The sequence below is a fragment of the Siniperca chuatsi genome, linkage group LG17 (assembly GCF_020085105.1).
Source record: "Siniperca chuatsi isolate FFG_IHB_CAS linkage group LG17, ASM2008510v1, whole genome shotgun sequence".
NCBI lineage: Eukaryota > Metazoa > Chordata > Actinopteri > Centrarchiformes > Sinipercidae > Siniperca > Siniperca chuatsi.
Window position 1 is genome coordinate 14684347 of NC_058058.1, and position 27353 is coordinate 14711699.

At 39.1% G+C, this 27353-nt stretch overlaps 3 protein-coding genes across 8 annotated transcripts in view; all 3 read left to right on the forward strand.

Moving 5' to 3' along the window:
* The first annotated feature begins 1864 nt into the window (after positions 1-1864).
* On the forward strand, positions 1865-10080 carry atp6v1c1b (ATPase H+ transporting V1 subunit C1b). The gene is made up of 13 exons (XM_044172294.1): positions 1865-2031; positions 3325-3505; positions 3595-3662; positions 3903-3988; positions 4206-4300; positions 4609-4700; positions 5356-5454; positions 5828-5896; positions 7105-7197; positions 7691-7784; positions 8134-8231; positions 8399-8522; positions 9205-10080. Exons 2-13 carry the CDS (start codon positions 3374-3376, stop codon positions 9301-9303), a joined length of 1149 nt encoding a protein of 382 aa, XP_044028229.1. The 5' UTR covers positions 1865-2031; positions 3325-3373; the 3' UTR covers positions 9304-10080.
* A 901-nt stretch (positions 10081-10981) lies between these two features.
* si:ch211-215i13.3 (brain and acute leukemia cytoplasmic protein) lies at positions 10982-14866 on the forward strand. The gene is made up of 3 exons (XM_044172490.1): positions 10982-11540; positions 11757-11881; positions 13450-14866. Exons 1-3 carry the CDS (start codon positions 11207-11209, stop codon positions 13573-13575), a joined length of 585 nt encoding a protein of 194 aa, XP_044028425.1. The 5' UTR covers positions 10982-11206; the 3' UTR covers positions 13576-14866.
* A 1561-nt stretch (positions 14867-16427) lies between these two features.
* spire1a (spire-type actin nucleation factor 1a) overlaps positions 16428-27353 on the forward strand; it is a 30975-nt gene continuing 20049 nt past the window's right edge. For 4 of the 6 annotated variants that reach the window (XM_044171724.1, XM_044171726.1, XM_044171725.1 and 1 more), the window contains exons 1-2: positions 16428-16995; positions 20940-20971. In XM_044171724.1, the coding sequence (XP_044027659.1) occupies positions 16647-16995; positions 20940-20971 (381 nt within the window). In that variant the 5' untranslated portion in view covers positions 16428-16646. The remainder of the gene's footprint in view (positions 16996-20939; positions 20972-27353) is intronic. The other 2 variants (XM_044171727.1, XM_044171729.1) reach the window with 1 other exon arrangement.

Here is a 27353-nt window from a genome sequence, read left to right on the forward strand (position 1 = left end):
ACTGTGTTTAGAGACTAAGTGACTGGATTAAATGTATGGATTCATGCTGTACAGTCATACTAATGGCCCTGAGGTACATACTACAGGAATAGCTAATTAAATTGGGTCATACACTTCTCATTTCTGAGAAATAAGACACCATATTTCTACTACTAAATCTATTTGGGACTACTGGGACAGTCAAGTCAAAGTTTATTGTAAAGTAATTATGTGAAATACAAGATACAAGATAAAGTTATTAACAGAGCCGTAAATCATAGACAGATGACAATAAAAACAAGTCCAGTTCATTATTTTCAGTTTTAGTTAACAGATATCAGAGTTTTGGATTATGGCTGCTGAATTACAGTAATCAAGAGTGGTGAAAATTAAAGCTTTTATAATTATTCTAAATGGGTATAATGCTGTTTTCTTTAATATCTTCACGTTTTTCTAAGTGTAAAGTATAAAGTAAAATAACAAAAGTAAAGTATATCCTTCACAGTTCACATCAGGGTCCATGAGGACAGGAGTAAATTAGATTTTGTGCTTCAGTTCTGCTTAGTTCAAATGCCATCACTGTCCTCAATTCAATTTGCAGCAAGAAGTAAAAGATATAAATAAACAACAGCACAAAAATATGCCCCCAGAATTCCCACAAATCCAAATTAAAAACATTTTCCAAAGTATGAAGAGTTAAGTAAGACTACTTATGTAAGTGTAAGGCATGTTAGAGTGGCAGGGCAGATATATCAGCCAGTATTCGCTCATTGCAGATATATCTTTATATATGACAGCCAATAAGTAACAAAAAAGATCAGTAAAGAAATGCCCAAAATGTTTTGTCTCCATTACATAGTTTGTCATTGAGGACGTACTGATTATTAATAACTACTATTTTTCCATTGCTGCTGTGAAGCAAACATGCAGAGAGGACGAGAAGGTTTCCCAGAGCAGCACAGCAGCTCCAGACAGCGATACTCACAACTCTCCTGCTGCTATAGCAAACACCACAACAACAGCATATCTTGGCAAACTAGAAAGTAAGCTGAATGTCCGTGGGCTGGAATAGTGTTGTTTGTTTAGCATTTACAGAGCCAGGGCTGTGTACAAACAGCATTTTTTTCAGTTCGTAGTTACATCTTACCAGAAGAGGTCGATATTGAGAGGCACTGACTGAGCTGCCAAAACAAACACTCATGCTGCCTTTAATTACTATCAGAAACACTGGAACTACTGTTTTATCAAAAATGATGCATCTGAAATAACTAACTAACCCTAATTTCCAAGAATGTGAGAGAATAAGTGAAGGGCAAGTTATCAACAGGTGGTAAACGTATGTAGACTATGAATGTAACAAATTAGGTCTCATCATTTCCTCTTCTCCACCCAGCTGTACAAGATAAACACCACTATCTTTCTATAAAAAAGCAACAGCTACAGCCAAAAACTACTTTGCATTCGTACTACTACCACTTGGAGTGGCAGAATCTGAACGTTTCAACCATTTATTCATTACTTTTATCTATTTCATCCATTTATTCATTACTTTTATCTATTTCATCCATTTATTCATTACTTTTAGCTAACTATTACGTTTAGCTATTTTAAACGTGTCACCGTTCGATAAAAATTTTAGCAAATTGTCTATTAACGTTACTTTTAGCTAACTGTCAATCTATCCATCACGTTTAGCTAACTGTTGGTGGTGTTCAGGTCTTGTCGCTAGCTCAATATGCGGACATAGCCTGTTTTTTTTAATAATATCACAGTTTAAACGACTTCCAGCCGCTCAACATTTGCTATCTTTGACTTGTTATTCAGACAATGAACTTCACGAGGACTTGTCGGTCACGTGAAGGCAGCGTAGTGCGCAGCAGCCTTTGCGCAGACGCTTAACTCCTTCCCTGATCAGCTGACTGTGAGTAAGATGCTCTGTTGAAGGACCATTGAGTCAAAACCCTGCTATTATCTGCGCTATGTATGGGAAGCTGCGGCTATTTAACTGAATTACACCGTGCGGAGCAAATACTGAAGCCATTAAACACATCGGTAAGTACGGCAATACACCCATTATTGACGTCGTGACAGAGTGAGATTGCAATGCAAAAGAAGCTCGTGTCAGCAGCAAGCTAACACCGAATTTAACCGTATATGAACCAGGTGTATTTTGCTGTCTGTCAGTGATTTTTATTAGAGAATGATTAACAAATGAAACCGCAGCAGGTTAGTTATGTGATGTCCTTGGTGTTTAATTAAGAGGTGAGTCAGTATTTAGCACGTCTTCTGTAGCACAGAAACTGATCATATGACCTGTCTGTCCCTCGTGTGCTTTACTGATGCGATGAACCAGTGTGTGTGTACGCAGTGTCCATATTACAACCATGGGGAAATGTGAGGAAGTTCATGAATCAGAAGCAAATTAGAACTCAAAAGAGGAACAAAGAGCTTTATAATATGACTCTGATTCATGTAGAGATACTTACACCTCCCTATATCTATATTTTATGGTGGAAAAGTACTCTTACTCTTTACTTTAGCAGTAATAGTATTATGTGAAAATACAAATATAAAAGTCAAGTATATGTACCAAAATATTATCAGCAAAACAAACAAATATCATAAAAATGTAAAAGGACCAATGTCAGCGACTTTATATACAGTTGGGTAGTTTAATCTTTACCAAGGCATAATTTTTCTAAGTTGATCATGTGTTTAGAAACCTTAACATCCAAAGTAACTAGCAGCTATAACTGCCGGATAAGTGTAGTGGAGTACAAAGTAGAATATTTTCCTCTGAGATGTAGTGAAGTGGAGTACTTGGCTAAATGTAGGCTTACAAAGGACTTACATACCATTAGTCATTTTATTGACTTTTATTTTTTCATTTGATTAGAAATATGCTGTATATTATTATATTGTGATACAGTAATATTCATGAAAATCAGTGAGGAAACTGTTTATTAATAAAAAATAACCTGACAGGAATGACTGTTTTTGGCTAATCCAGCATATGAAATGCCTGACAAATCAAAGCATTTCATGATATTGATGCAAAAATCATATAAAAATCCAAAATGACCATAAAGCAGTCCTGCTCAGTGATTTTAAACACCGCCCGCAATGGCTTAATACACCCAGAGATGATCTAGGAATAGCTACCATGTTGCAACAATATTTCTGACAACAATATTGTCTCACGGTATGTACACCATCACCAACCCCTAATAATATATCTTCTCTGAAAAGAAAATTCTCTCTTCACAGAGTCAGCAACAGAGCAGCAGCCCTGGAACAAGTCACAATAGAGCTGTATTAATACTCTTTCTCTTACTTCACCCTCAGTGACTTCCTCACATCAAAGGCCCGGCAGACGAACCTCTTACCAGCAGCCATGACAGAATTCTGGTTGATCTCCGCTCCGGGGGAGAAGACGTGCCAGCAGACCTGGGACAAGCTGATGGTGGCCACCACGCGCACCAACAACCTCTCCGTTAACAACAAGTTCAACATCCCCGATCTCAAGGTTAAACAGTCACCTGTATTCCCCACCACAGGGAATCCACCCACAAGTAGTCATAGTAGTTAATATTTCTGTGTTTTGTCTCTTAACAGGTCGGAACACTAGATGTCTTAGTGGGTCTGTCGGATGAACTGGCTAAACTAGACACTTTTGTGGAAAGGTAAACTTTGCAATTGCCAAGACCTACTTCTACGTGTTATTTCTTAGTTGAAAGAGTTTGTAAAATGCCTTCTGTATTTGTTGGGCAGTAGGAGACTCATGAGCTCAGTTTTGTGATGAACAAATGTCACATTTCAGTGCAATTCTGACTCTTTTGACTCATTTATTGTTTCTCCTGTGTTTATTTTGGACCCCTTGTGCTGGTCTCTAACGCCTCTCCTCACCCCGTGTTGTGTCTCAGTGTGGTGAAGAAGGTCGCTCAGTACATGGCCGATGTTCTGGAGGACAGCCGAGACAAAGTCCAGGAGAACCTGCTTGCTAATGGAGGTAATCATTCAGTATCTTCCATAGCTGACAGACATGAGGTGAGGGAGGTGGTAGAAAGCAAAAACCAGTGTGATGGCGCTGATAAGACGTCAAAGACAGACACGAAGGGTTACTGTGTATTCAGATATACAATCATTATACAATACAGAGCCTGGAAATTGAGCTGATTAATGCTGATGACTTTAATCTGTTTTTTTTTTTTTTTTACTCTCTACAGTTGATCTAGTCACCTATATCACCAGATTTCAGTGGGATATGGCCAAGTATCCAATCAAACAGTCGCTGAAAAACATCTCCGAGATCATCTCCAAGGTATGTTGGAAAATCTGCTCACTTGTAATAATAATTTTTTATTTTAATCAGGCAATATCACTGACATTAAGATAACTTTTGCAAGCGAGACCTTAGTGCGACAGAATAACCGACTACAGAGAACCGACACAGCCAGTAGCACAAAAGCACAAACTGCATCACAAACATTCACATATAGTCACATATCACATATTGATATAGTTTGATTTTGCCCACTCCTGTTATCCAACATGGATTATTATATGCTATATGTTTGGTGCAAGAAAGAAGTAATCTATAGTATTCATCCTCTCCTACTTGGTTTCTAGCAAGCGACTCAGATAGACAATGACCTGAAGGCCCGAGCTTCAGCCTACAACAACCTGAAGGGAAACCTGCAGAACCTGGAGAGGAAGAATGCGTGAGTAATATAATAACAATATTAAAACACTGTATGTTGTCTCTAATTTGATTACAGAAGCATTGTCTAAATACTGTGGCACGTTTTAGCTTGATCATTAACTTGTGTTTGATCTTTGGTTATTTTCCCATACAACAGAATGATATGAACCTAAACCCCTTGAGAATGAGAATTTTTCAAAATATGAAAAAAACCTTATGGCTCTTAAAATTAGTCCACATATAAAATTGACCTTCATGTGAGTCTATTACGTTTTAAGAAAAGGATCTTTGTACAAATATCATCAGCTGTTTCAAACAGAAAGCACTGGGCAGAAATCCTTTTCTGTTTTCCTCTCTCCTGCCCTGGCTAGGGAATAAAAGCTCACTTTATAATGTTGCCTTAATAATACATATTTTAGACATCACCCTCTCCCTCTCCCTGCTTTTCTGCTGTAGCTTCAAGAATTTTGACACTAGTTCTTCTTACCAAAATGTAGATGTATAACATTTTGCAGCCCCCCTTGTATGAAATCACAGCTCTGTGCATCACTAAGGAAGATGGGATTGAAATATTTAAAATAGTTTGGTTAAATGTTTACAGTACGTCTGCACAACACATTGTGTATTTGGACTCAAGTTGCCTGACAATCTGAACTGCATGTGTCGTCCTTTAGGGGGAGCTTGATGACCAGGAGTTTGGCTGACATAGTGAAAAAAGAGGACTTTGTACTGGACTCAGAGTACCTGATTACAATGCTGGTGGTCGTCCTAAAGTAAGTACAGCTACATCAGTATCTATATATCACATATGCGGTGAGGTAGGAATACCAATGGTAGATATGATGGAGGTTCCCTCCTGATTACAGCTAAATTAAAAACAGTCTGAAAACAAATTTTTATTTTGTAGAAATGTTTATTTCTGTCATCCATAATTTATTTATTAAAAAGTGCATTTTTAAAGGTGTAATGTGAGTTATATGGGGTAGTTCACACTTACTTAAGAAGACGCCCATTGAAAAGAATTTCAGTTGTCAGAGTTTCGGTTTCAGTGTCCTGTGATGTGGCGTCCCAGAGGCGCCTTCACTCTCATAACTGAATACATTTTGAAATGCGTTGCTGTTATCGTTCCCTGCCCACCCTCACCAGGACAAGCTACGCTGACTGGCAGAAGACGTATGAAACCCTGTCAGAAATGGTCGTGCCACGCTCCACTAAGTAAGGATAACCAGATGATTCAGTTCATTTCTTTTGCTAAATTTATGAATGATCAACCACAGGAAGAAGACAATTCTGCTCTGTGATGTATCAATATATTTCATTCACATGCCACATACAGACAGATATAAAACATTTCAATTTTCGTAGTTATTTTTTTTATGTATCGACAGTAGTTTGCGTCTGTTTAAGTCACAATTTTTACATCTTATTTTCTTGAAAAATTTCTTAGACCAGGTGACTTGCCTTGCTTTCCTTCCCTTGTGTCCTCTACAGTTGCTTTAGCCTTTACTCTAAAATAGGAAACATTTCAAGGTGACCTTTCAACCTGTGAAAAGCAATTGACTCATATTAGAATAGAAAACATTATGTGGTTGACCTAAGCAATTGACCTTTTGTCAACATGGCCAGATGATTTAAGGCATTTTCTTTCAGGCTTTTGGACGGACACGGCTCAGTGTGGTGTGGTAACCTAGCAACCTGTATTTCCAGAACGGTTGTGGAGCAATGCATCTGCCGATGTGACTTGGAAACCAGAAACATCTTATGTTAGAGCAGCTAGGGCAGGGGAAGTTTTCCTTAATTGATCATTGTTTTGCGATTGTTTCATCTTCTTATTTGTTGTCAACAGCTGCATTCAAAGCCCGAGACAGATAGAGTGCTTTGGTAATGCAGACTTGATCCTTAATTGCAGATACTTTCATATAATATCTATAAATCTATAAGTTGTTTTTTGCAACAACCAAAGTGTTTGTGAGTGGGAAGCCAGTGAGGGATCATGTCCTTGTTGCCGCATTAGTGGCTTGTACCAAGAAGAAGTAGCTGGTGTGACACCATATGTATCGAAGGAAATCAGTTCATTTTCAGTGGAATCTGCGGGAACAGTGGATTTGTTTGTGGGGTTTATATTTGGCAGCCAATTGCAAGTTGCACTGTTGACCAATTCCCAACCATCTTGACAGTGTTGGTGGAGGGAACAGAAGCAAATGGAGTAAGCTATCATATTAGTTGTGTCTCACCATCTAAAGACAAATAAATGATGCTGCGCTATTTGTCAGTAGAAGAATTAGCAGAGATGAGCAGTGGGGCTGGGGTACAAAGTGTAGAGACTGAAGGTAATACTGTCCTTTCGTTTGTGAAGACCTGCTGAAATGTGTGAAACATACGGTGTGTATCCAGCTCTCATGATGATGTATCCTCTACTCCAGGCTGCTGTTTGAAGACCACGACAGCGGTCTGTTCAGCGTCACTCTCTTCAGGAAGGCTATAGATGACTTCAAGCACAAGGCCAGAGAAAACAAGTACATTATTCCATTTCAGTTTTATCATTTAAAATGTGTCGAGCTTATTAGAGTGTGATTTAAAAATGTATTTATTTTAATTTCAGGAGGTTCCACTTGAGCTGTGTTTCAGTATTTGGCTTTGTGTTGAATTACAGATTATGTTTCTTTCTTGTGTTTTCCATGAATGATGTTTATTTATCCCTGGATAAATCAACCACAGATAAATAGTAGTAAAGATACCTCATGATTGAAGTAGGCTACCTATGTGTAAACGCAGGAACTAGCTGTTCTGCTCTAAAAAAAGATTCTACCACACAGTTTTTGTCGGCACTCGACAGTCCCTCCAATTAGCATGACATGTGTATGTGTATGTGTCTGTGTGTGTATGTAGCCCATCAGGAGTGTGTGTGTGTGTGTGTGTGTGTGTGTGTGTGTGTGCACTCTTGCACCTGCACGTCTGTGTGTTCGCTGACAGCTGATTGCCAGCTCTCTGCTGTGTGTCCTGACCTAGGTTTACAGTGCGTGACTTCCAGTACAATGAGGAGGAGATGAAGGCAGACAAAGAAGAGATGACACGTTTGTCCACTGACAAGAAGAAACAGTTTGTACGACTGCTGTTTTCTTCACAAACAGTACTAGTGACTCAGTAGGGAAGGAAGAAGTTAATGGAGATCACTATGTACGGGGAAAGAACGCTATGCTTTATAAATATTTGGCTGCAGATGTATGTTTATTTCTTATTCATTTCATTTGAGCATACACAGCTGCAGCTTGTCCAAGACAATGAAAGACTGAAACCAGTCAATCAGTTATATAAATCTGTTATTATGCTTATTGGTAATTCATAAGGAACATTTAATTAAAAAACATCCAAAATGCTCCATTTCAGGAAGGTGACAGGTTATCTTTATTATTATTTAGTATTATTTATTATTGCTGTTTCTGTCCACCCAGGGGCCTTTGGTACGATGGCTGAAAGTGAATTTCAGTGAAGCCTTCATCGCGTGGATTCACATAAAAGCCCTGCGTGTGTTTGTGGAGTCAGTATTGAGGTAAGCAAGAGAAGACCCAGCAGCTTCGATGAACCAACCTCAGTAAAGTTCAGACATACTTTGGTAACAGCATGTTTAGGGTTCCATTCATTTGTGTATTCATCCTTGTAATGTAAGATATGTTTCCTGTCTTAAAGATGGCCTGACAGACTTGTTGTGTTTCTTAGATATGGGCTGCCAGTGAACTTCCAGGCCATGCTGCTGCAGCCCAACAAGAAGAACATGAAGAAGCTGAGGGAGGTGCTGTCCGAGCTGTACAAACACCTGGACAGCAGCGCTGCGATCATTGATGTGAGTCTCCTTCACACACTCTTTGACAGTTGAAGTGGCAAGTAATATAACTGGAGAAAGTCTAGCTTTTTGACATTTATAATAACTGGGTCTTTAGGAAGACTGAGGCTATCCTGGCCTGTCCTGATTATGCCTTGTTCAGGGTGTTTGAGTTACTGACACCTGGTTGATGCTTCAGGATGGAGGGACTAAATCACCTTTATTTCTGTTGCCACAGGCCCGTGAAACATACATGCTGATGTCTTTACATATGACTGACTGATGCCACCTGGCTGCAAACCAGATTTGGGACAATAAAAAAGAAAATGATTTTGATTGATTTTCTCCACCAGTGCAACTTACTTCACGTTTTGGGTCAAGCATGCAAAGTGCTTTTTGTGAAAATCAGTGAAATTTAAAAGATGAAGTTTACTTCAGAAGGAAACCTGCTCATCATGCTAGGGGAACACTGCACTGCCTTATCTCCGGAAGCAAAGAGGCTCTTGCAAGCTCCTTGATGGTTTTATCACCACTATTCATCTTGTTGAACATGTTGCAGCCTTGCATCCAAAAAACAAAACAAACCCCCAAAACAATTCATGGGAACTTACTGTAATAAAAGCATGACACTGAAATATGGATCCAAACAAGAATGATGTGTGTGTAATTCTTTTGTCTTCCTGTTTTTCTGTTGTGCGTGCAGGCCGCTATGGACATCCCAGGGCTGAACTTGAGCCAGCAGGAGTACTACCCCTACGTTTACTACAAGATCGACTGCAACCTGCTGGAGTTCAAAGTCTAGATACATTGGCGTCATCATCTCACTCTCTGTGCAGTAGTGTTCTGATGTGACATGTTCACAACCCCAAGCTTTAATTTATTTCCCCGTTTTTCCTGTTTTTTCGCCTTTTGTGTTCTCATCCTCTTTTCCTCTCTTATGTTCCAGGTACATTCCTGGGTCCATATTGGATAAGTTGTTGAACTTCTGTTCTAATAAACTTGACAAATAGTGGCCCTCTTCTTTGTTGTGACTTCCTGTTCGCTGTAAAAGTGAATAGCTTCCCAGTTTACAACCACCAAAATGTTTGAAATTCCCTCATGGCATCAAAGGACATGTAAAATACTGCATTTATATTGTTTTTTCCCCCCATCACCCTATTACCCTTTATTTAAAGCAACAAAAACGGTACATGTGTGGGAGAAATGGGGAGGAAAATAAATGTATGTTAAATATAGTATTTATTTAAAGCCTCTAAAATCAGTGAATATGTTTATGTTTGTTCAGTTTTTGAAAGTGATGTGTTTTTTAGCTCCATGTAAGCATTGTCTGTTTACAAGTAGATGCTGACCATCGTTTCCCCACTCAAACTATAATCCTGTGAAATACTGAGATAGGTCATTTTACAGTATAAAGAAGCAATATGTTTTCTGGTTGTATGCTCCTATCATTTCTGTATATTAAGCAGTTTGAGAAAAATAATGATAGGTCTATGTGCAAATACTGTATTGTCAATATAATTGAAGATTGAACCACATATTTAAAAAAAAAGTGAAAAATAAATACTCTGTGTAAAATATATTTGACTTTGTCTCACTGTCAGTCCTATATAAGTTGAATAAGTTTTCAACTATTTTGAAAACATAAATGATTTTGGGAACACTTTCTTTAAGTCACCCTATTTAGCATTTATAAGCAGTATATAAACATTTCTTAAATGTTTTATAACATATTATAATGTAATTGTAAACAAATATGTGTTTATTAATGTATTTGTCAACAACTATAACTCCTCTTGTGGTCACCCATAAGTTGAGGCTGGTGTATAAACAGTGGTGGAAGAAGTACTTTACTTTAGAAGATATTTTACTTTAGTCAAAGTAGCAATATCATAGTGTAGAAATACTCGGTTACAAGTTAAATTCCTGCATTCAAAATTTTACTTAAGTAAAAGTACAAAAGTATTAGCATCTACTCATTATGCAGAATGTCCCATTTCAGAATAATGTATACTATATTATTGGATTATAATTAGTCATGCATTCATGTGTACATCATGTAATGATTTAATGTTGCAGATGGTACAGGTGGGGCTAATTTTAAATACTTTTTATACTGCTGGGTAGTTTCTGGATTTCCCCAGAGGAACTATAAATACCTATCTTATTCTAACCCATAATAATACATCATAATGTATTTGTTGATTATATTTTGTATTATTAACCTGAATCTGCAAAGTAACTAGTAACTAAAGTTATCAAATAAATGTAGTGGAGTAAAAAGTACAATATTTGCCTCTGAAATGGAGTGGAGTCGAAGTATCAAGTAGCATAAAATGTAAATATTCAAGTAAAGTACAAGTACCTCAAAATTGTACAGTACATTGCTTGAGTAAATGTACTTATTTACTTTCTACCACTGTGTATAAACAGATAATGAATGATAATAGGAGCAATTGTTGACTAATACTGCAAATTAATAAACATTTAAAAACGTCCTTATAGCGGCGTGCAATAACATTATAACTATTAAATGTTTGTATACTGATTATGAATGCGAAACAGGGAGACTAAAGTCTTCCCATGATTCTGATTTGTATTAAGTTCATATTTGCATATTGATTTCCCTCACAGCCAATCAGCGGTCAGACTGGATGCAGTTTTACCTCCCCCCTCCTCTCCTCTCTGGATGACGTAGATGTGTGTCAATGCTGGTCAGCTGTTGTCTGTGGAGAGCAGCATCATCACCACCACCACCAGCAGCAGCAGCAGCAGCAGTAGCTCCCGCTGATGATGGAAACGGAAACACGGATGGAGCTGCAGTAGAGATCCGGGGAGGATGCTGCGGCTGTTGTGCGACAAACCAGGCCGTGTTTAGCCCGTGTCAGCTGCACCTACCGTGGATGATTTTCCCGATGGGTTGCGGAGGGAGTCGGGCGGACGCGATCATCGAGCCGAGGTACCATGAGAGCTGGACCAGGGAAACGGAATCGACGTGGCTTACCAATACAGACGTAGAGACCTCTTTAACAGTAGCAAACAGTAAGAGCCTCCGTCGTCTTTGTATTGCATGTAGGCTACCATAGGCCACATTCACAATAAAAACTCTTTTAGTCACTAAAATGATAACATACTACAAATAGGGTCCACAAGAAAGCTAAAGGAACCACTGAAAACACAACTGCCAGCTGTCAACTCCCTGACATAGCAGTTTTGTACCATCTATGTTATTGTCTTAATGTTACCTGTTGTCCAAAGGTAAAGCTCTGGAGGCCAGTCTGAGGGAGAAGAGGATGGTGAACACAGGCACCCAGTGTGGGAAGCAGGCCCTCACATCCACTGGCTCCAACCACCAGAGGAGACCCAGACGCTCCCTGAGTGATGTAGGTGTCACTGGTAGCGGGTATTGGCATGTCTAATTGCTAAATGTGAACACCAACAGCAGCAGCAGCAGCATGACATACTGCACCTGTCCTGCATTACTTCTCATGTGCAGTCTTTGGAAGTCCTTCTGCCAGGTTGCTCTGCAGGACCAGAATCAGAAAGCAGCTTTTAATAGATTAATACCAAGTGAAGTGAACATTTTTTAAAACATTTTCTTTAACCTTTATTTGAGCAGGTAAATCCCATTGAAGTTGGAAACCTCTATTCCAAGAAAGATCTGGCCAAGACGGCAACATAAAGAGTTACAAACAAAACAAATAAAAATCAGGCAGCAGATAAAACAATAGTTAAAAGATAACAGTACTAAAAAAAAGGCTAATAAAAAGCAAAGGAGCCATTTACAATTTTACAATAGTCTTGAATTTGGCCAGAGATATCAAATTTCTCAATTTAACTTCCTATTGCGCACTGGAGCAGAAAACATGAAGGCTTTAGGGAAGGAAGGACAGATGGTTTCAAGATGAACTCTGTGAAATAAGTTTGCCTAGAATGGCTTCATAAATTTACAGGCAACATTTTCAGGAAGATATAAACATAGACATACACAGACAAAGATAAGCAACAATATTATTCGCAGACTAGAGCTGGACAACAACCACATAGTATCTATACATACACAAATAAATATTATATGGATGGATAATAAGTTACTCTATATACAGAGGTGTAGAGCTGAAACAAAGAGTTGATTAACTGATTAGTCAATTAACAGAAAATTAACTTTCAACTGTTTTGATGAAATGTGAGGATTTGCTGCTTTTCTTTGTCATATCATATCTATATATATATATATATATATATATATATATATATATATATATATATATATATATATATATTCGGGCTTTTTGGCTGTTAGTAGAACAAAAGAAGCAATTCAAAGATGTCACTGACATTTTCTAGACTAAACAATTAAGTGAAAAAATAAACACTTTTATATGCATTTATTGACGGATAGAGTATATTTAAACTATACGCAGCCTAACAATTTTCCTAAGCTGTAAGTACAAACAGTGAACATTGAGAATATTATGTTGTATCAAACTATTCTGGATTCTTAGGAACATGGCCAACCATAACATTTTCTTCCAACCATCTGTTTGTCTAATCTTTTATCTTGAGATCTAAGTGTGCAAAAGAAACTGAGTGCAGACCCTGTTATCTGCTCCGAAGGCAGATTTATGGGCTGTAATACAATTGACACAGAAAGAGACAGACAGATTAACACTCTATGTACTGCATGTTTTAAATTCAGTTTGGGATCTGTTATTGAGGACTGGAGTGGCAAATGTTTTTTGTTCTTTATAAAACTCATTTAACAGTTCAAAAAGTTTCATTTTCAGCGACTCAGAAACATAGACTGTTGTGTTTGATTTGTTTAACCTTCCACTTATGGGCAGAGCTTCAGTGACTCAGGTCTCAGTTGGACGTCGTTGCCCACTCGCTCTCTGTCTAGTGTGGTGACATTTAAATGATGTGACATTCAAAATCTTACATCTTTTCACAGCAAACCACTCGTGACTCCAAAAGGAGGGCATCAAAGGAGGCCAGTGCTTTGTCTAAGGATGGGCAGCCCGTCAGTATCAACAGCAGTGGAGACGGTGAACCTGGGAATGTTTGTGACGAAAGATGAAGACAAGCCGAGACTCTGTGAAGAGGAAGGTGGCCGGAGCTGCGAGCGGTTCACCAGAAGATGGGACGGTGATTTATAGAAAATGTGTGGATGATGTTTGCAAGTGACTCTGCAAGATCTTGGCCGTCGATCTCAGTGATTTTTACAACATAAGCAACTGCATATGTCTCCATCCAAAGATCTCGGGATGCTGCATCTTTGTTGTGCCATTGCAAATGCATGTGTGAAGCAGAGAGTGGGTCACAAACAGTGTTCACACTCTCCACCATGCTTTTCTCCCAAGGACAGACCGTCCCATATGCACATGATAATCACTATCTGCACATCAAATGTTGTCTGTGTGGGGCCTTCCTAAAGAATTAGCTTCAGTTCTTTGTGCAAATATATTCATTTTATTGTGAATGAAAAACAATAGTGTGGGAACCAATGACGATGCTGTTTAACCTCAGTCAATGCTGTAAACGATTTTCACTTAGAAGACCCTGAAGTGCTGTTTAGTAACTGAGATATGGAGGTTTGAAGCTTGAAGGCTGAAGACTGTCTTTTCCAGCCTTTGCAAGATAAAGAAATAAACACACCCGCATGTGCCTACAATTCATCTTGATCTGAACTGCTCCTGTTTTAACTTTGAGAATTAGTTTTTTAAAAACTTTGTTCAGTATTATGTGTTATCTTCTTTATATGTTATATGATGTTACACTTTATTATGATGTGTCATTTCTGTGGCTTACACTGATCTGCATGTATAAATCAATCTCAAATTGATTCAGCATCGGTGACAAAATGTCTCCAGCCAAACATTACCAAAAGCATGCTGTCTGGAATAAAACATTGTGTCTATTTGGTACACATGAAAATAGAAAAACTGCACTAAGACGCATGTGCAGGAGGTGATCCAGGATGGCTCATCAGGAAAGTGAAATTTATGGCCTGTAGATGGTGTTTTTGACCAGCTGGGGTCTTACTAATTGAAGACCTCAAGATGATTTCTATTGACAGCAACCAACTTTAAGAAAACCATTGATTTAACAGAGGATGTTCAGGTCAGCTTTACTGGAGAGTAATTGAAAGGCAAACTATATTAAATTCAGAGTCTGACCTAACATTTTCTGCTTGTGATAACTACTGTTGCTTGTCAAGAGTTTTTGATGATTCACAGAAATGATGATGGTGAAATGTGTACAGGTCAACTTTTGTGATGGAAAACATTTTAACACGCAAGATCTACCACATTTTTCTTCTTTCAATTAAAGTTGTTGTCAGCTTCTTAAGTTGTAAAACCCAGAATGAAGTGATGTGTGCAGTCTTTCTCATTAGCTGTAGCAGCCTGCATCAATAGGCCAATATACATATATATATAATATATATGTATGAATTGATATATATATATATATATATATATATATATATATATATATATATATATGTCAATTCATGGATTTGTTTCTATATAACTTAAAGACTTAGTTAAATATGTTTAGATATACAGTTCTTTCATTGTCCTTTACCAAGCCCACAATCACATGAGTTGATTACAGTAATTTTACTTGTTTGCTATCATCACTGCGACCGGGTCTGCTACAAAAACAAAAACATATCTTTACTTTTTTTTGTATGAATAGCATGGATATGATTAAGTTTGTATTTATTTATTTATTGTATGTTAGTCCACAATCCCCACAGAAAATATGTAGGCATATTAAATTGAGTAAATGCCAAAAATAGACTTTTTTCTCCCTGAAATAAAATACATCACCTTTGTGAAATTATAGCCTATACTTATTTAAATTGTTGCTAGTGAAATATTAACAATTTGGGACTCAATTAGGTCTATTAGTCATTAGACAGCAGCCATTAGTCTGTAAGCTCTGACTGATAATGTAATATGATAAGATAAATAGTTAAATACAATTATGTTCAATACACTGGTTTACAAATCTTGATAATCAGATGTGATCTACATCACAGTCAACAGGAGATGGAGCTCTGGTAAAGAAAATGTGCGTAGTTAAATGAGAAGTAAAGTAAGCTGCCCAATTTCCAAAGTGATAGGCACAACTTGATATTAATAATAGGCAATGGTGAAAGAAGTATAAAGATCCTTAATCCCTAATTAATTCAATGTAGCAATATTGCAGTAAAAATTTGCTCAATTACAAGTAAAAGTTCTGCTTTTAAAACTTAGTATATTAACAGTATTAACAGTTAAAATGTCAAGAGTTAAATTAGTTTCCTTATAATGCAGAATGGCCCCTTTTCCTATCAGAATGTTATATCATTATAATTATTGTATTACAGTAAATGGTTATTTTTGCATTAACATGTAAGCAGCATTTTAATGTTGTAGATGGTTGAGACTGAGCTAGTTTAAACTACTGTTAAAAGTAACTACTTTTCACAATTTTATGTTTAAAATCTACAAAGTTTAGTAAAATGAGATATGATAAAATGAGACTGAAGTGATCCCCAGGAGGAAAGTCACACAGAAGCACAAGAGACAGGCCAAGTGGTAAGAAAAACAGAGCTATTTGACTGAAATAAATAAGAATGAAATAACAAATTAAGGAAATTAGAGAGATGACATTAAAAAATAAGGGAATTGTGCAAATATTTATGCAAAATAAATCCAGAAATCAAGTAACTACAGCTGTCAAATAAAAGTAGTGGAGTAGAAGTAGTGAGAGCGTACTAGTGTAGAAGTATGAGCTATTTAAACTACTACAATTCAGAAGTATAATGTACTTTTTAACACCAGGGACACTCAACACGGACATTTTTTTATATGGAGTTTGGCCTACACACCTGGCGGCGGAAGCTCGGTGGCATTCAAAATGACGATTTCCGCTTGCAGTTAAAAGTAGATGGACCAAACCAGCCATGCGCAGTGACCCGGCGGACACTGAGACCACGCGGAACGTGCTTTCAGCTCACCGTTGGTGCTCTTCGCTCATACCGGAGACAGCTGAATGAGCGGTTAACGTCTGGTCCCGTGTAGCTGTGTGACTGGACTATTAATAGACAATTCCCTTTTGTTTTTTCTCTTTACTTTATGTGGTTATTATGATGTGAGGATGGCAAAGCGACCGGGGACTGACGACGAGATGTTGACTTCGCCGACCGTTCTCCGGGATTTCGCAGGCGATTTGAACGCCACGGACGTGAACATGGACTGCGGCGGCGACGGAGCCGTTGAGGTCTCCTTGGAAGAAATCCTGAAACTGTACAGCCAGCCGATAAACGAGGAACAGGCATGGGCAGTGTGTTATCAGTGTTGTCGGACTTTAGCGCAGAGACATCGGAGGAAAAGCTCCAAGGCTGCCGGAGCGTCAGCTGTCGTCTATCCAAGGAGGATTGAGGGACCCGGGGATGTGAGGATCGCGAGAGACGGGACTATCAAACTGCACTTTGAAGACAGCACAGGTAAACGAACAGAGACCAGCCAGATGTCGGGATTTATACTTAAACATCTGTCTGGTTTGAGTAACTGCGCAGCTAAACGACGAAGACAGCTATCTCAACAGGCTGCCAACAGTGAAGCATTTTCCTTCCCATCACTCACAGGCCAAACCAATGGAGCATCCCCATAAAGAGGCCATGTTGTTGTGGCTGTCTGCCTCCAGCCATGTGGTGAATTTGTTTACAGACGCCCGATGCGTTTGTTAATAATACATCATAGATCATGCTGGGAATGAAAAAGACCAAGCTAGCTGTATTATTAATTATTAACATACAGGGTTTCTTCTCACAACATAATCTGATATTTGCATTATAAACATGCTTCAGTGTTATTGCTTCATTCACACGGATGCGTTAGCAGGGCTGCTTCAGAATGGCTGCTTTGGGTTTGGGTTTGGGTTTGAAATGATGCTCCTGCAGCGGTCAGTTAGCTACAGTAAACAATGAACCATGTGATGGATTCAAACTGCAGAGCACCTTGGGTCCAGTCCTGAGTGGTATAGCCAGCATCAAGGCTACAGTGAATAACTGGCTAAAGGCCAAACACAGATGACTCATATGGCTGCTAACAGCTCCGTTATTTATGTTGTGACATTTAGGTAAAGGCACAGATTTAATGTGGGGGGGCATTAGTTCAGAGCAGGTGCTTGGTGTGGGCTGCATGCACCCGAGGGAGATTTTAAACGCAAAGGAAATACGATTTGATATAGTTTGGTGAAAATGGTAAGGTGGAAGCTTGCGTGCACCTGGGCTGCATATAGTAGGCCTAGATCCGCTCAGCTGCGGTTCATGAGGTCCACTTTGCTGCAGGTTTCTGACTGTTTACCTTAGAGCTGAAACGATTAATGGATCAGTTAACTGACAGAAAAAATAATTGCCAACAATTTTGATAATCCTTTAAGCCAAAAAAAAAAAAGCCACTGCTACCAGCTTCTCAAATGTAAATATTTCCTTGTTTTCATGATCGTTGAATACTTTTTGGGTTTTGGACTGTTGGTTGAACAAAACAAGCAATATGAAAATGTCACCTTTGATTTCCACTGTATTCTATCATTTTATAGGCCGAAAAATAAATTATTATGAACATAATCATTAGTTTCTTCAGTTCCTAATCTACCTGACAACAGATTACCTGTCTGGCCTCATGGGCAGGAAACAGGCATTTTATGGATTACTGCAAATAATTCCAGTCCAAATTAATGACTGCTGTCTTCTAATAAAGCCGGGCATAGATTTACCCTTGGGATGCAATCAGCTACTGGCCATTACTCTGGCTCTCAAGGACCACCTGGTAACTGTGGTCAAAACTGTGGTAAAATAGTTCCAGATTAGATGTCAACACTGAAAACCAACATGGCTGTGTTGTGAAAGCTACGCCTGAGGTCCTGTAATGTATTTTTTAAAGCACAAAGGGGCTTGCCGCCAGGCTTGTTCCACTACGCCTGTTCAGGTGTGTAGAAAGATGTGCAGAATGTCTCAAAGCCTTGTACCCTTTTAACTGCAAGTTGGGTGTGGGAGGAGGAGGTGTGGCTGTCAGCACAGCCTCAGGCACCGAGGTTAGGTCCTATCTCTCCTGGGAACTTATTAGCCACCTCTCTGTCTTTTGAGCTAACCCCTCAGTCCAGCTCTCCTTCATCTCAGCATATTTAACCAACCAGTAATGTATGCTGTGTGTGGAAATTACACTCAGTAAAAACAGATTCAGCCAGTGAGAAACTTGGCACTGCCAGGAATAGAACAAACGTGATGATTAGATGCAAAGACTTTTAGAAGTCTGACTGCAGATGAGTTTGGAGATTATGGGGAGAGTCCTTTGCTGCTCCTCTGGCTGGTGACTGATGTATTTTGGGACATCCTGGTACTGTCCTGATTCTCATTAGGCCTGGCGATGAGAGAGACGTGAGACCTATTAAGCTTTCGGTAGCTCAGCGGCTAGTTTACGAGGTTACTACCCCAGCCAAAAATCACTGCTTACGCAACCTATGTATGGCCTGCACGTGAGTTACTCTTCCTTTCATTCCTGCTTGTATCAAGATGTTGTTTAGAGCCATACACTGCTGCTGTGGTCAGCCAGCAAAGAATCAGCAGAGAAGGAAGTGTGTATTTTTGTGATGCATAGCAAACACAATCAGACTAATAAGCAGAACTGAGTCCAAGTCAGGTATTATTTTAGGCTCAACTGATGTGAGATGCACGCTTCACCTGCTGCCGTCGGATCAATTCACACAGAGCATGGGGGAGAATACATTTACTCCCACTCCATGTTGCCTAGAGAAGGGCCTGGATGCTGCATCAAGATGAGACACTTTGTTTACCCCAAGATTTTCAATGATTCATACCTACAGTACAAAGGATTTTTCTTTTTTCTTTTTGTTGATTTGGTGCAGTATTTTAACTGGGATGTTATTCATACAGTTAATCTGGGTAATTGTGTCATTGAATGGATGTAACATCTCTTCTGTATTTATTTATTAGATTGGAGGCCAGTGATGGGTAAAAAGATAAAACATTTTAAAATTGAATCTGGTAGAAAATCTACCCATCTGTATCCCACTCTCTGTGAAACCCTTCCAGCAGCACAGAGGTTGATATTTCTGTGAATAGGATAGTCTGGGTGACACTGCGCACTGCTCCAAATATGCCCTCTGTGACTTACGTGCCCTGGCCAAGCCATCTCCCCTTGGCTGGGACAAACAGAGGACCTAGTGTTTCTCAGACGAGCGTTGGTGGATGACTGTTTATTATTTTTCTCCCGTCTGTTAGCTGCAATTCATAGTGACCTACGCAGAATTGAGCTACACTATGAAACAAGTATTCTCCGTGAATTCATGAATTTTGTCAATGTCTCCTTAAGCTCTGTACAGAAAAATGTCAAGCTATGTAGCTACAGCACTCAGAGTAGTCCCAGTTAATTGGAAATGAGTCAATGACTCCTCCTCAATTGATTGAATGCTAATATAAGTGCCATTTCAGTTTAAATTCCGAGAGATGACACATCTGGCCAAAGTATCTGATTCATATGCATTTTATAATCTGGGCTGGTGTTAAAGTCTGCAGATTTATTGCTCTATTTGTACTTTCACCCCTGATGTTACTCTTCCAATCACTATTTACAAGTGATTAGCTGCCAAAGGTTAGTGAACTCTGTATTTAACAAATGTAAAGTTGTTCAATTAGGGTTCAGTGTAAATTATTCAGTGTGGGAAAGAGACTTTTGAGCTCTTACATGAAAACCTAGAGGTACAGGTGTGCTGGAAAAGCCAGCATCCGAACAAGAGATAAGATTGTCAAAGATTTTGTGTTTTATCTATTGTCCAATAAGTGAAAGAGAAAGTTCAGGTTTTCCTGTCTGTTTAGGTTCCTGTGATTTGTTGTATTATTTAGAAAGGGCTTATTAGTGTACTGTCAAGGCAAATGGGTCACATTTAACCTCACTTCACGATCAAGGTTGAGGTTTCTTTATTTTGACTTTCCATTTTGAGAGGGTTTTTCATGACAATGAATAGAGGGCAATGTTTAGACGTCTTTCTTGAGTATTACTATAACCAGCCCCCAGTGGCAGCTTTTGACACCTCAATTTGTCTCAGGCAGCGTTCAGTGACTGCAGTGAAAACAATCATTTATTCACTCACTAGTTTTATAGTCATGTTTAGCGCTGTCGAGTAATCATGCTTTACAGCTCCCGCTACATTTAATCTCCGCTCCATTCTCAAGTTTAATATTTTATGTTCTGTAACACTGTGGTGTGTCTCTGTTCACTTTAAAAATGCATAACTGAACAGTACACGCACAAATAATTCAGAGGGTGTGTTTGCCTTGCTGATCGTCTGTTACAAAAAACCACTTGCACAATTAATAACGATGAGTTATTGAGTGTGAATAACTCTCTCTCTGTTCTGTCATTACAGATAAATATGGATCGGCTCCCACGTCATTAGAGGTGAGTTTCACATCACAGTCTCCTTAGTCACTCCAAGTTCAGTTTTAGGAAATTCATTTTTCCTTTTGCAACAAGTGCAGGTAGAGCTTGTAGCAGTTTTATTACCCTCAAGACAGAATATGCAGTTTGTCCTGAATGTTTGGGTTATTCAGTCATCAGATCTCTGTCATGCATTATTTTCACAGCTTGCCCACCACTGACGCTATTAGTGATCAATTAAACCACAAGTAGGTTGGTGCAGCCACTGTGTTGCAATGTTGTTGACATTTGGCCTTGAGAAAAACATTTCCTCTATCGAGCCAAAGCAAGAAGACATTTAAATGAACGTTAATTGATTATCAATGCTGGTGAAAAGTGGTCGTATTTTCTTTCTCTTCAGGAACTGTTGGAATCTGTTTAGTCTGTCACATCAGCACAGTCAAAATGTAAATATGGCAAAAAAAAAGTGTTTACTCATCCAAATATAACAACATGCACGACATCCTTCCAACTGTTTGTCCCAGAGATTGAGCCCTGGCCTGTGATGCACTTAAACATGAGTGTGTGGGAGCGAGCTCTGTACAAATGGCACTCTTTACTTTATTCTGTAGTTATTGTGTGCGCTGTGCTCTAATGTAGAAGAGCATTTAAAAGAGAGCACATTTTTGTTGTTTTCCTCCTTCATACTATTATATGCTCTAACATCATCACCAGAACCACGTGAAGAGGACATGTGGCCAGTGTCTGTTTGGCCAAGCAAGGTACATTGAGAGATACTGGGAGGAGAAGTCTCTCTCAAAGCTTTATTATGTGTACACAGAGTCCTCTGTCAACTCCAGTCAGATAGTCCTTCATGTTTGTCGTAGTTCATGTGATCACAGACATGCACAGTATGTGTGTGTTTTTTGCATGGCTTAGTTGGAAATCGAATTCCTCTGCCTCAGCTGACGGTCAACATGGATGAAATCTCATGCTTGAACTGTGGGCTGCTCAGCCTTGCATTCGTACGAATAAACATGGTGTGTTTGCCTCGTTGGTTCCTTGGAAATGCTGAACATATTGCACAATGGTTATTTGAGTGCATCAGCATGTCAATCCCACAAAACCGACCGTGTGGCTAAACCTTGAGGACACACCTTGTTTTTAAAAATGTATTTATTTATTTTTAGTCTCATTCCTTGATAGCTTAAGCACAGATATAATCGCTTGTCACTTGTGTGAGCTCTCAGTTTGAGTCAGTGGCTTGTTTTTCCAAATCAGTTTTTAGCCACGCACACAAAAAAAAACAAACAATGACAATGTGGATGGCAATGTCGGGTCCGTCAGTTGGTCGGTCCACCATTTTGGTCCACAATATCTCAACAACTAATGGATGGAATGCCATGAAATTTTGGAGGATCAGGATTATTTATAATCACTTTGGTAATTACGTCATCTAGTGCCATCATCAAGCCAACATTTTTATTTGTTGTTAGCAAAGAATGCATGCTAACACACTAAACTAAAATGGTGAATGTGGTAAACATTATACCTGCTAAACATCAGCATGTTGGCTTTGTTATTACGAACATGTTAGCATTCAGCTCAAAGCACAGCTGTCGCTAAGTATAGCCTCAAAGCAGACCATAGCTGTAGACTTGTTTAGTCTTGCTTCAACTGCCCTGTTTGTATTTTATTTTGTGCTTGATGTAATTTTATGTTCTGAGAGGCTGTTAACATTAACTGGAACTGTAAATTCGCCCTGGAGCTTCTCCTTGACCTAATTATGTTGATCATTTTGGAACATTGATTTAGTGCACACAGCAACTCACACAAACACAGTATTACCCTTGTAACTGATAATACACAGCACTGCTTTCACACTTGGTCCCATTTTGGCCATAGTCAGTGTCCCTCCATGTTTTGGCCCTGTGTGTGTGTGTGTGTGTGTGTGTGTGTGTGTGTGTAGCCAGCCTACTACTCTCTCATACCCTTCTCTGCTTCTACAAACTTGAGTCTTTCGGAGATAATCACTAGCTTGTGTTGAGTTGACCCACTTTCCCTCACTTACCATAGAACCTGTGTTGGGAGAATCGTCAGTAATGTCAAACAAGATACCGATTTTACTTTCAAACTGGTCATGAGTTAGCTTTTCTCTCGTGATGCTCTATTTTCATGTTCATGGTTGGTAGTAAATATTTCTTAGAGGAAAAGAATTTGTGTGAGACTGACACCTTCTGTTGCAGCCTTCAGGACAAGCTTAACCCAGTTTGTCCTCAGTTGAAGATTAAGGTGAGATTAGTTGCAGTATCCTATTACAGGTTCTCCGGTTTGCCAGGTCTGCTCAGGTCCATGTAGCTCAATTTTGGGCCAAGACAATTAGATTGCCAACGTTACGCATGAGGTAAAACCTTGAATATTGAAATGGATCCTAATAGTTTGGGTTCAGTCGTCAGTGAGTTAGTAAGCAAATGGCAGTTAGTGTTGTTTTCTCAGGTCCATATTATTTGGAGAATATCATACCTCAAGTTTGAAGCGATTCACATTGGATCTTCATTCTCACTTATCCTCTTTCCAGATTGTTAGCGGTTAGCCGTATTTGGCTGTTGGCTCAGATTTAGTGGAGTAGTGCATATTTTTGCATGTAAACAGTGTACAGTACTGGCTTCCACGCTGCAGCTGGTTGTACAGGGGCCGCATGTGTCTGCATGTGAGGCTTCTGTGTTTAGTGTAAGTGTGTGTGTGCACGCAGGGGCTGGGTGTCTCCCTCCCCCCTTATACCAGTCACTGCAGGCAATGAGATCTGTCTCTACAAAGACTTTCTTACTCTTGTCAGCTCTGATGTCAGACTGCACAGTTTAAGAGACATACATTTTTGTAAAATTTTGAATGATGGCTGTAGAATGTTAGTAAAGATTCTTATGAATGTGTGCATCAACTTAATATAAATAAGTGCACTTGTTGGGTATAGATTTTTTTTTTTTTGGGTCACTTGTCTGTGGCTTTTGAGTTCAGACACAGTCCCCTGGAGTGATTGACTGGCACCCAGTTTCATCCCTGTATGACTGACATTTACCAGTAACCTCATTGTTACATCCTGCTTTTACCCTAATCAATCAATTGATTTTTGTGACATTGACAGCTTCATTTAAAAGCACCTGTGAGAGCCCAAGAGACATTTCTATATACATGCCTATATAGGGATTTTCACAGCAAGCACAAAGCCATAGGAATGCAGTTTATTGAGTAGTCTGAGCTATTTGAGTCAGGATATTCTATTTATATCCACCACAGAAGAAATCTATTTCTCTTTTTTTTTCCCTGGTCCAGTCAGGTCTGAGAAATTAATTGAGTTTCCTCTTCAGTCTGTCAAGTTTATGAAGTTATCAGATCTTTTGTCAGATATTTTCCACTAGCTGCTAGAAAGTCCTGTGTGGGTTTTTTTTTTTTTTTATAGGTTTGTGTGAATAGCCAGTTTTTCTTCTCTGTCATAGAAGCTGCCGATCAGATTTGTGTTGTGTTTAGAGCCACTGTGGGGAATTCTGACAACATTTTAGGTAAAACTCAGAGGAGGAAAGTTATTTTGCTGCTGACAGATATGGGCTGTAGTGGAAAAAACCAGACTCTGTAGGTTTCTTTTTGGCACTTACAATAACTGCTGTGTGCACCATGTGTTGCCAAGGCTATTTATCCTTGAAAAACGGATTCTTCATAGTATCACACATTTCTCAGTGTTTGGGAGGCAGACAATTTTTGAGTTTTATCTGGAGATGCTTCTTGTTTTAAAGAATTTTCTCTATCTTACCTGCATCTACAATATCAGTATGTATGCTTATTTCACCCTGCTTGAAATGATGACACATGATGACAGTGATGGCTGTTTGATCCAGAGGGATGTTTTCTCAGTCCTCAGCAATTTCCCGCGGATGTCCTAGATGAATGCAAACTCTACAGATTTTGACCAGGAGATATGAAAGAGCAGCATCGTGTTCTGTCCCACTATGAACTACGATAGTGATGCTTCAGACTGGAGGAGGCTTCATCCGCTCCTGGAGTGGGAGACCTCTAGATTTAGCTCTGGTTATGTAACTGTCTGTGTTGTGATGGCTTTGCCCTATTACTGCAGCAAATGCTGAAGGCTGCTTAGTTGACTGCTTTGTGAACTTCGTGATGCCTCGGGCTGCAATTGCAAAGGCAAGAGTGTGATCGTGTTAACTCCGACCCAAAAGTTATATCAGGCCAGATGCTGTAATCTGCAAGAATACATACTTTTGCTTTCAGTTGAATAGTGTTATTACTTTTACACTTGTCATATACTTGAAAAGCAAGGCTAGAAAAGGGTTTCCCTGCGATAATGCAGATCAGAATGCCAGAGTTCATCAGCTGTATTAGATATTGGCATATTCAAAGATGTCCACTTGACAACTGATATGAATTGACAATTCATTATTGGAAAACTAGGAGTTGTTGTATGTTCCTGTATAAACTCATATGGGTGCTAAAAGACTCAACAGCACATAAGCCTGACTTTTTCCTTTCTCGTGTGTTTGTGTGAGTTTTAATGGTGCTCTTTAACACAAACAATTCATTCTTTGCCCATCTGCGTGCTGGTTGACTCACTGATGCTTTCCCCATCACGGTTGCTACTCTTGTACTGCTTGTCGAGCCAGCTTATACAACTGAGAATACGTGTATGTCTATTTTTCAACCTAGTCTTGGTTTTTAGGATTATTTGTCCTTACAGTTTGCCCCATATGAATTCAACTGGCAGCTCATCAGAGCTTTTTGCTATTTATGAAAGGCTCAGTGATGGGAAAATTGAAATAGTTCCAAGTAAAACGTGCAGTGCATAGGAAAAGAAGGAAAAAGTCATGTTTTACTTCATTTATTTAACCTTCATCTAACCAGGGGTGGTCACATTGAGGTGAAACACTTTTCCAAGCAAGTTCTGGTCAAGAAAGCAGCACACACAGTAAAACTCAGGAGTGACCAAATTGCTTGCTTGCCTCTCTGAGCTGTTTGCCCGAAAGGAGACCAAGCAAATGTTTTTAATTATACCCCTCCTTTTCTTTTTTTGTGGTCGTCAAAAGGCCAGTGTTTGCTGAGTTTACAGCTTGACTCATTTTAACTGGAAACACTACTCTTAATTTTGTTGAATGGACACAAAGCTTTAACAAGTTCATGTTGGGAAGCACCATATTCACTTGTATGATTTTTATCCTTATCATTTGAAGCCTTACAGTTATAGAATTTATTAGCTATTTTGTACTTGTTATGCTTATTGGGAACTAGCTCTAGCAATGATGTTCGAGATGTCATATGAAATGCAGCATTCCTTCAGGAGTAGGAAATTCTCCTCGTATTCATTATTGATTCTCAAGATGATGCTCCTGACACTGGTCTTAATGGGAGAATGAGGTTCTCTAGTATGAAACAACTCATTGTTGGAAAACATAAGACTGAAGCACTCCCAGGCAATGATGTCATGCAAGAGCTGTATCCCTATTTGTTTGTGGAGCGTGAGAAAAGTTGCTTCCGAGGGAGGATGGAGTATATTCTGAATGGATTTCTTTATGTTACACACTAGTTCTGTTATTTATGTATTTAATAAACAGTAAGCAGTAAGCCTGTCTCAGTAATGCACAGCACTAAAGCTGAATTTACTCAGCTACTCAACTTGGTGATACTATTTTTTTTTCTTTGACACCCAGATGACTCATCCCGCTGTATTTCCTAAGAAGCATTTGAAAATGTAGGCGGTTTCCTGCGGTACCTGTGGTTGGCTAAGACCACAGCGATGGGAACATGTGTGTCTCATCCACGGTGACAGGCTTCCACCTATCCTGCGTGGAGCCTGGTTTCAATTAGTGGTTTGCTACCAAACATTTCTGGCCGTGCCTGAAACCCAGCGGTGGATTTTCTGGCTGTATTTCCTAACTGTTTATCTGCGTACTTGTTTCCCCTCCTCCTACTCCTCTGCTTTGCCTCCTTGCCTCATTCCTCTGAGTCACAAGTCTTCAAATGAGATTGTGATGTGAAGTTAGAAAACCTAGCTGTATTTTTCCTCTTTCCTGTTCTGCCCCTCAATCAGCCTGGGTGCTGGCTGACTATTGATAGTTAAGATGATTCTTCCTCGTTCCATCCATAAACTCATAGGGGACTTAATGTCATTCTTTGATAGAAGTAACCGAAAGTCATGAAGCTGTTGTAACACTGCCATGTTGGTGGAGTTGTCCAGCCTTGACTTGTGTTTTGTTCTAGCCATGTATGTCTGGACTTGACCTTCTTATATTTGGCGAATTGATTCCAAGCTGTCATTATTTATGCTCTAAAGCACCTAAACCTCGGATAACATAAACCAGATTATTGCAGAGAGTGCTTTAATTAGTGATGTATTGAACAGTGAGCCTTTCTGTACTAGCTA

What these genes read in the sequence shown, in the direction of transcription:
- atp6v1c1b (XM_044172294.1), top strand. Translation starts at nt 3,374, where the DNA reads ATGACAGAATTCTGGTTGATCTCCGCTCCGGGGGAGAAGACGTGCCAG. An exon ending in AACCTGGAGAGGAAGAATGC is followed by an intron (nt 4,701 to 5,355) that starts GTGAGTAATATA and finishes GTCGTCCTTTAG; the next exon opens with GGGGAGCTTGATGACCAGGA. An exon ending in GTCGTGCCACGCTCCACTAA is followed by an intron (nt 5,897 to 7,104) that starts GTAAGGATAACC and finishes CCTCTACTCCAG; the next exon opens with GCTGCTGTTTGAAGACCACG.
- si:ch211-215i13.3 (XM_044172490.1), top strand. Translation starts at nt 11,207, where the DNA reads ATGCTGGTCAGCTGTTGTCTGTGGAGAGCAGCATCATCACCACCACCA. An exon ending in CTCTTTAACAGTAGCAAACA is followed by an intron (nt 11,541 to 11,756) that starts GTAAGAGCCTCC and finishes TGTTGTCCAAAG; the next exon opens with GTAAAGCTCTGGAGGCCAGT. An exon ending in CCAGACGCTCCCTGAGTGAT is followed by an intron (nt 11,882 to 13,449) that starts GTAGGTGTCACT and finishes ATCTTTTCACAG; the next exon opens with CAAACCACTCGTGACTCCAA.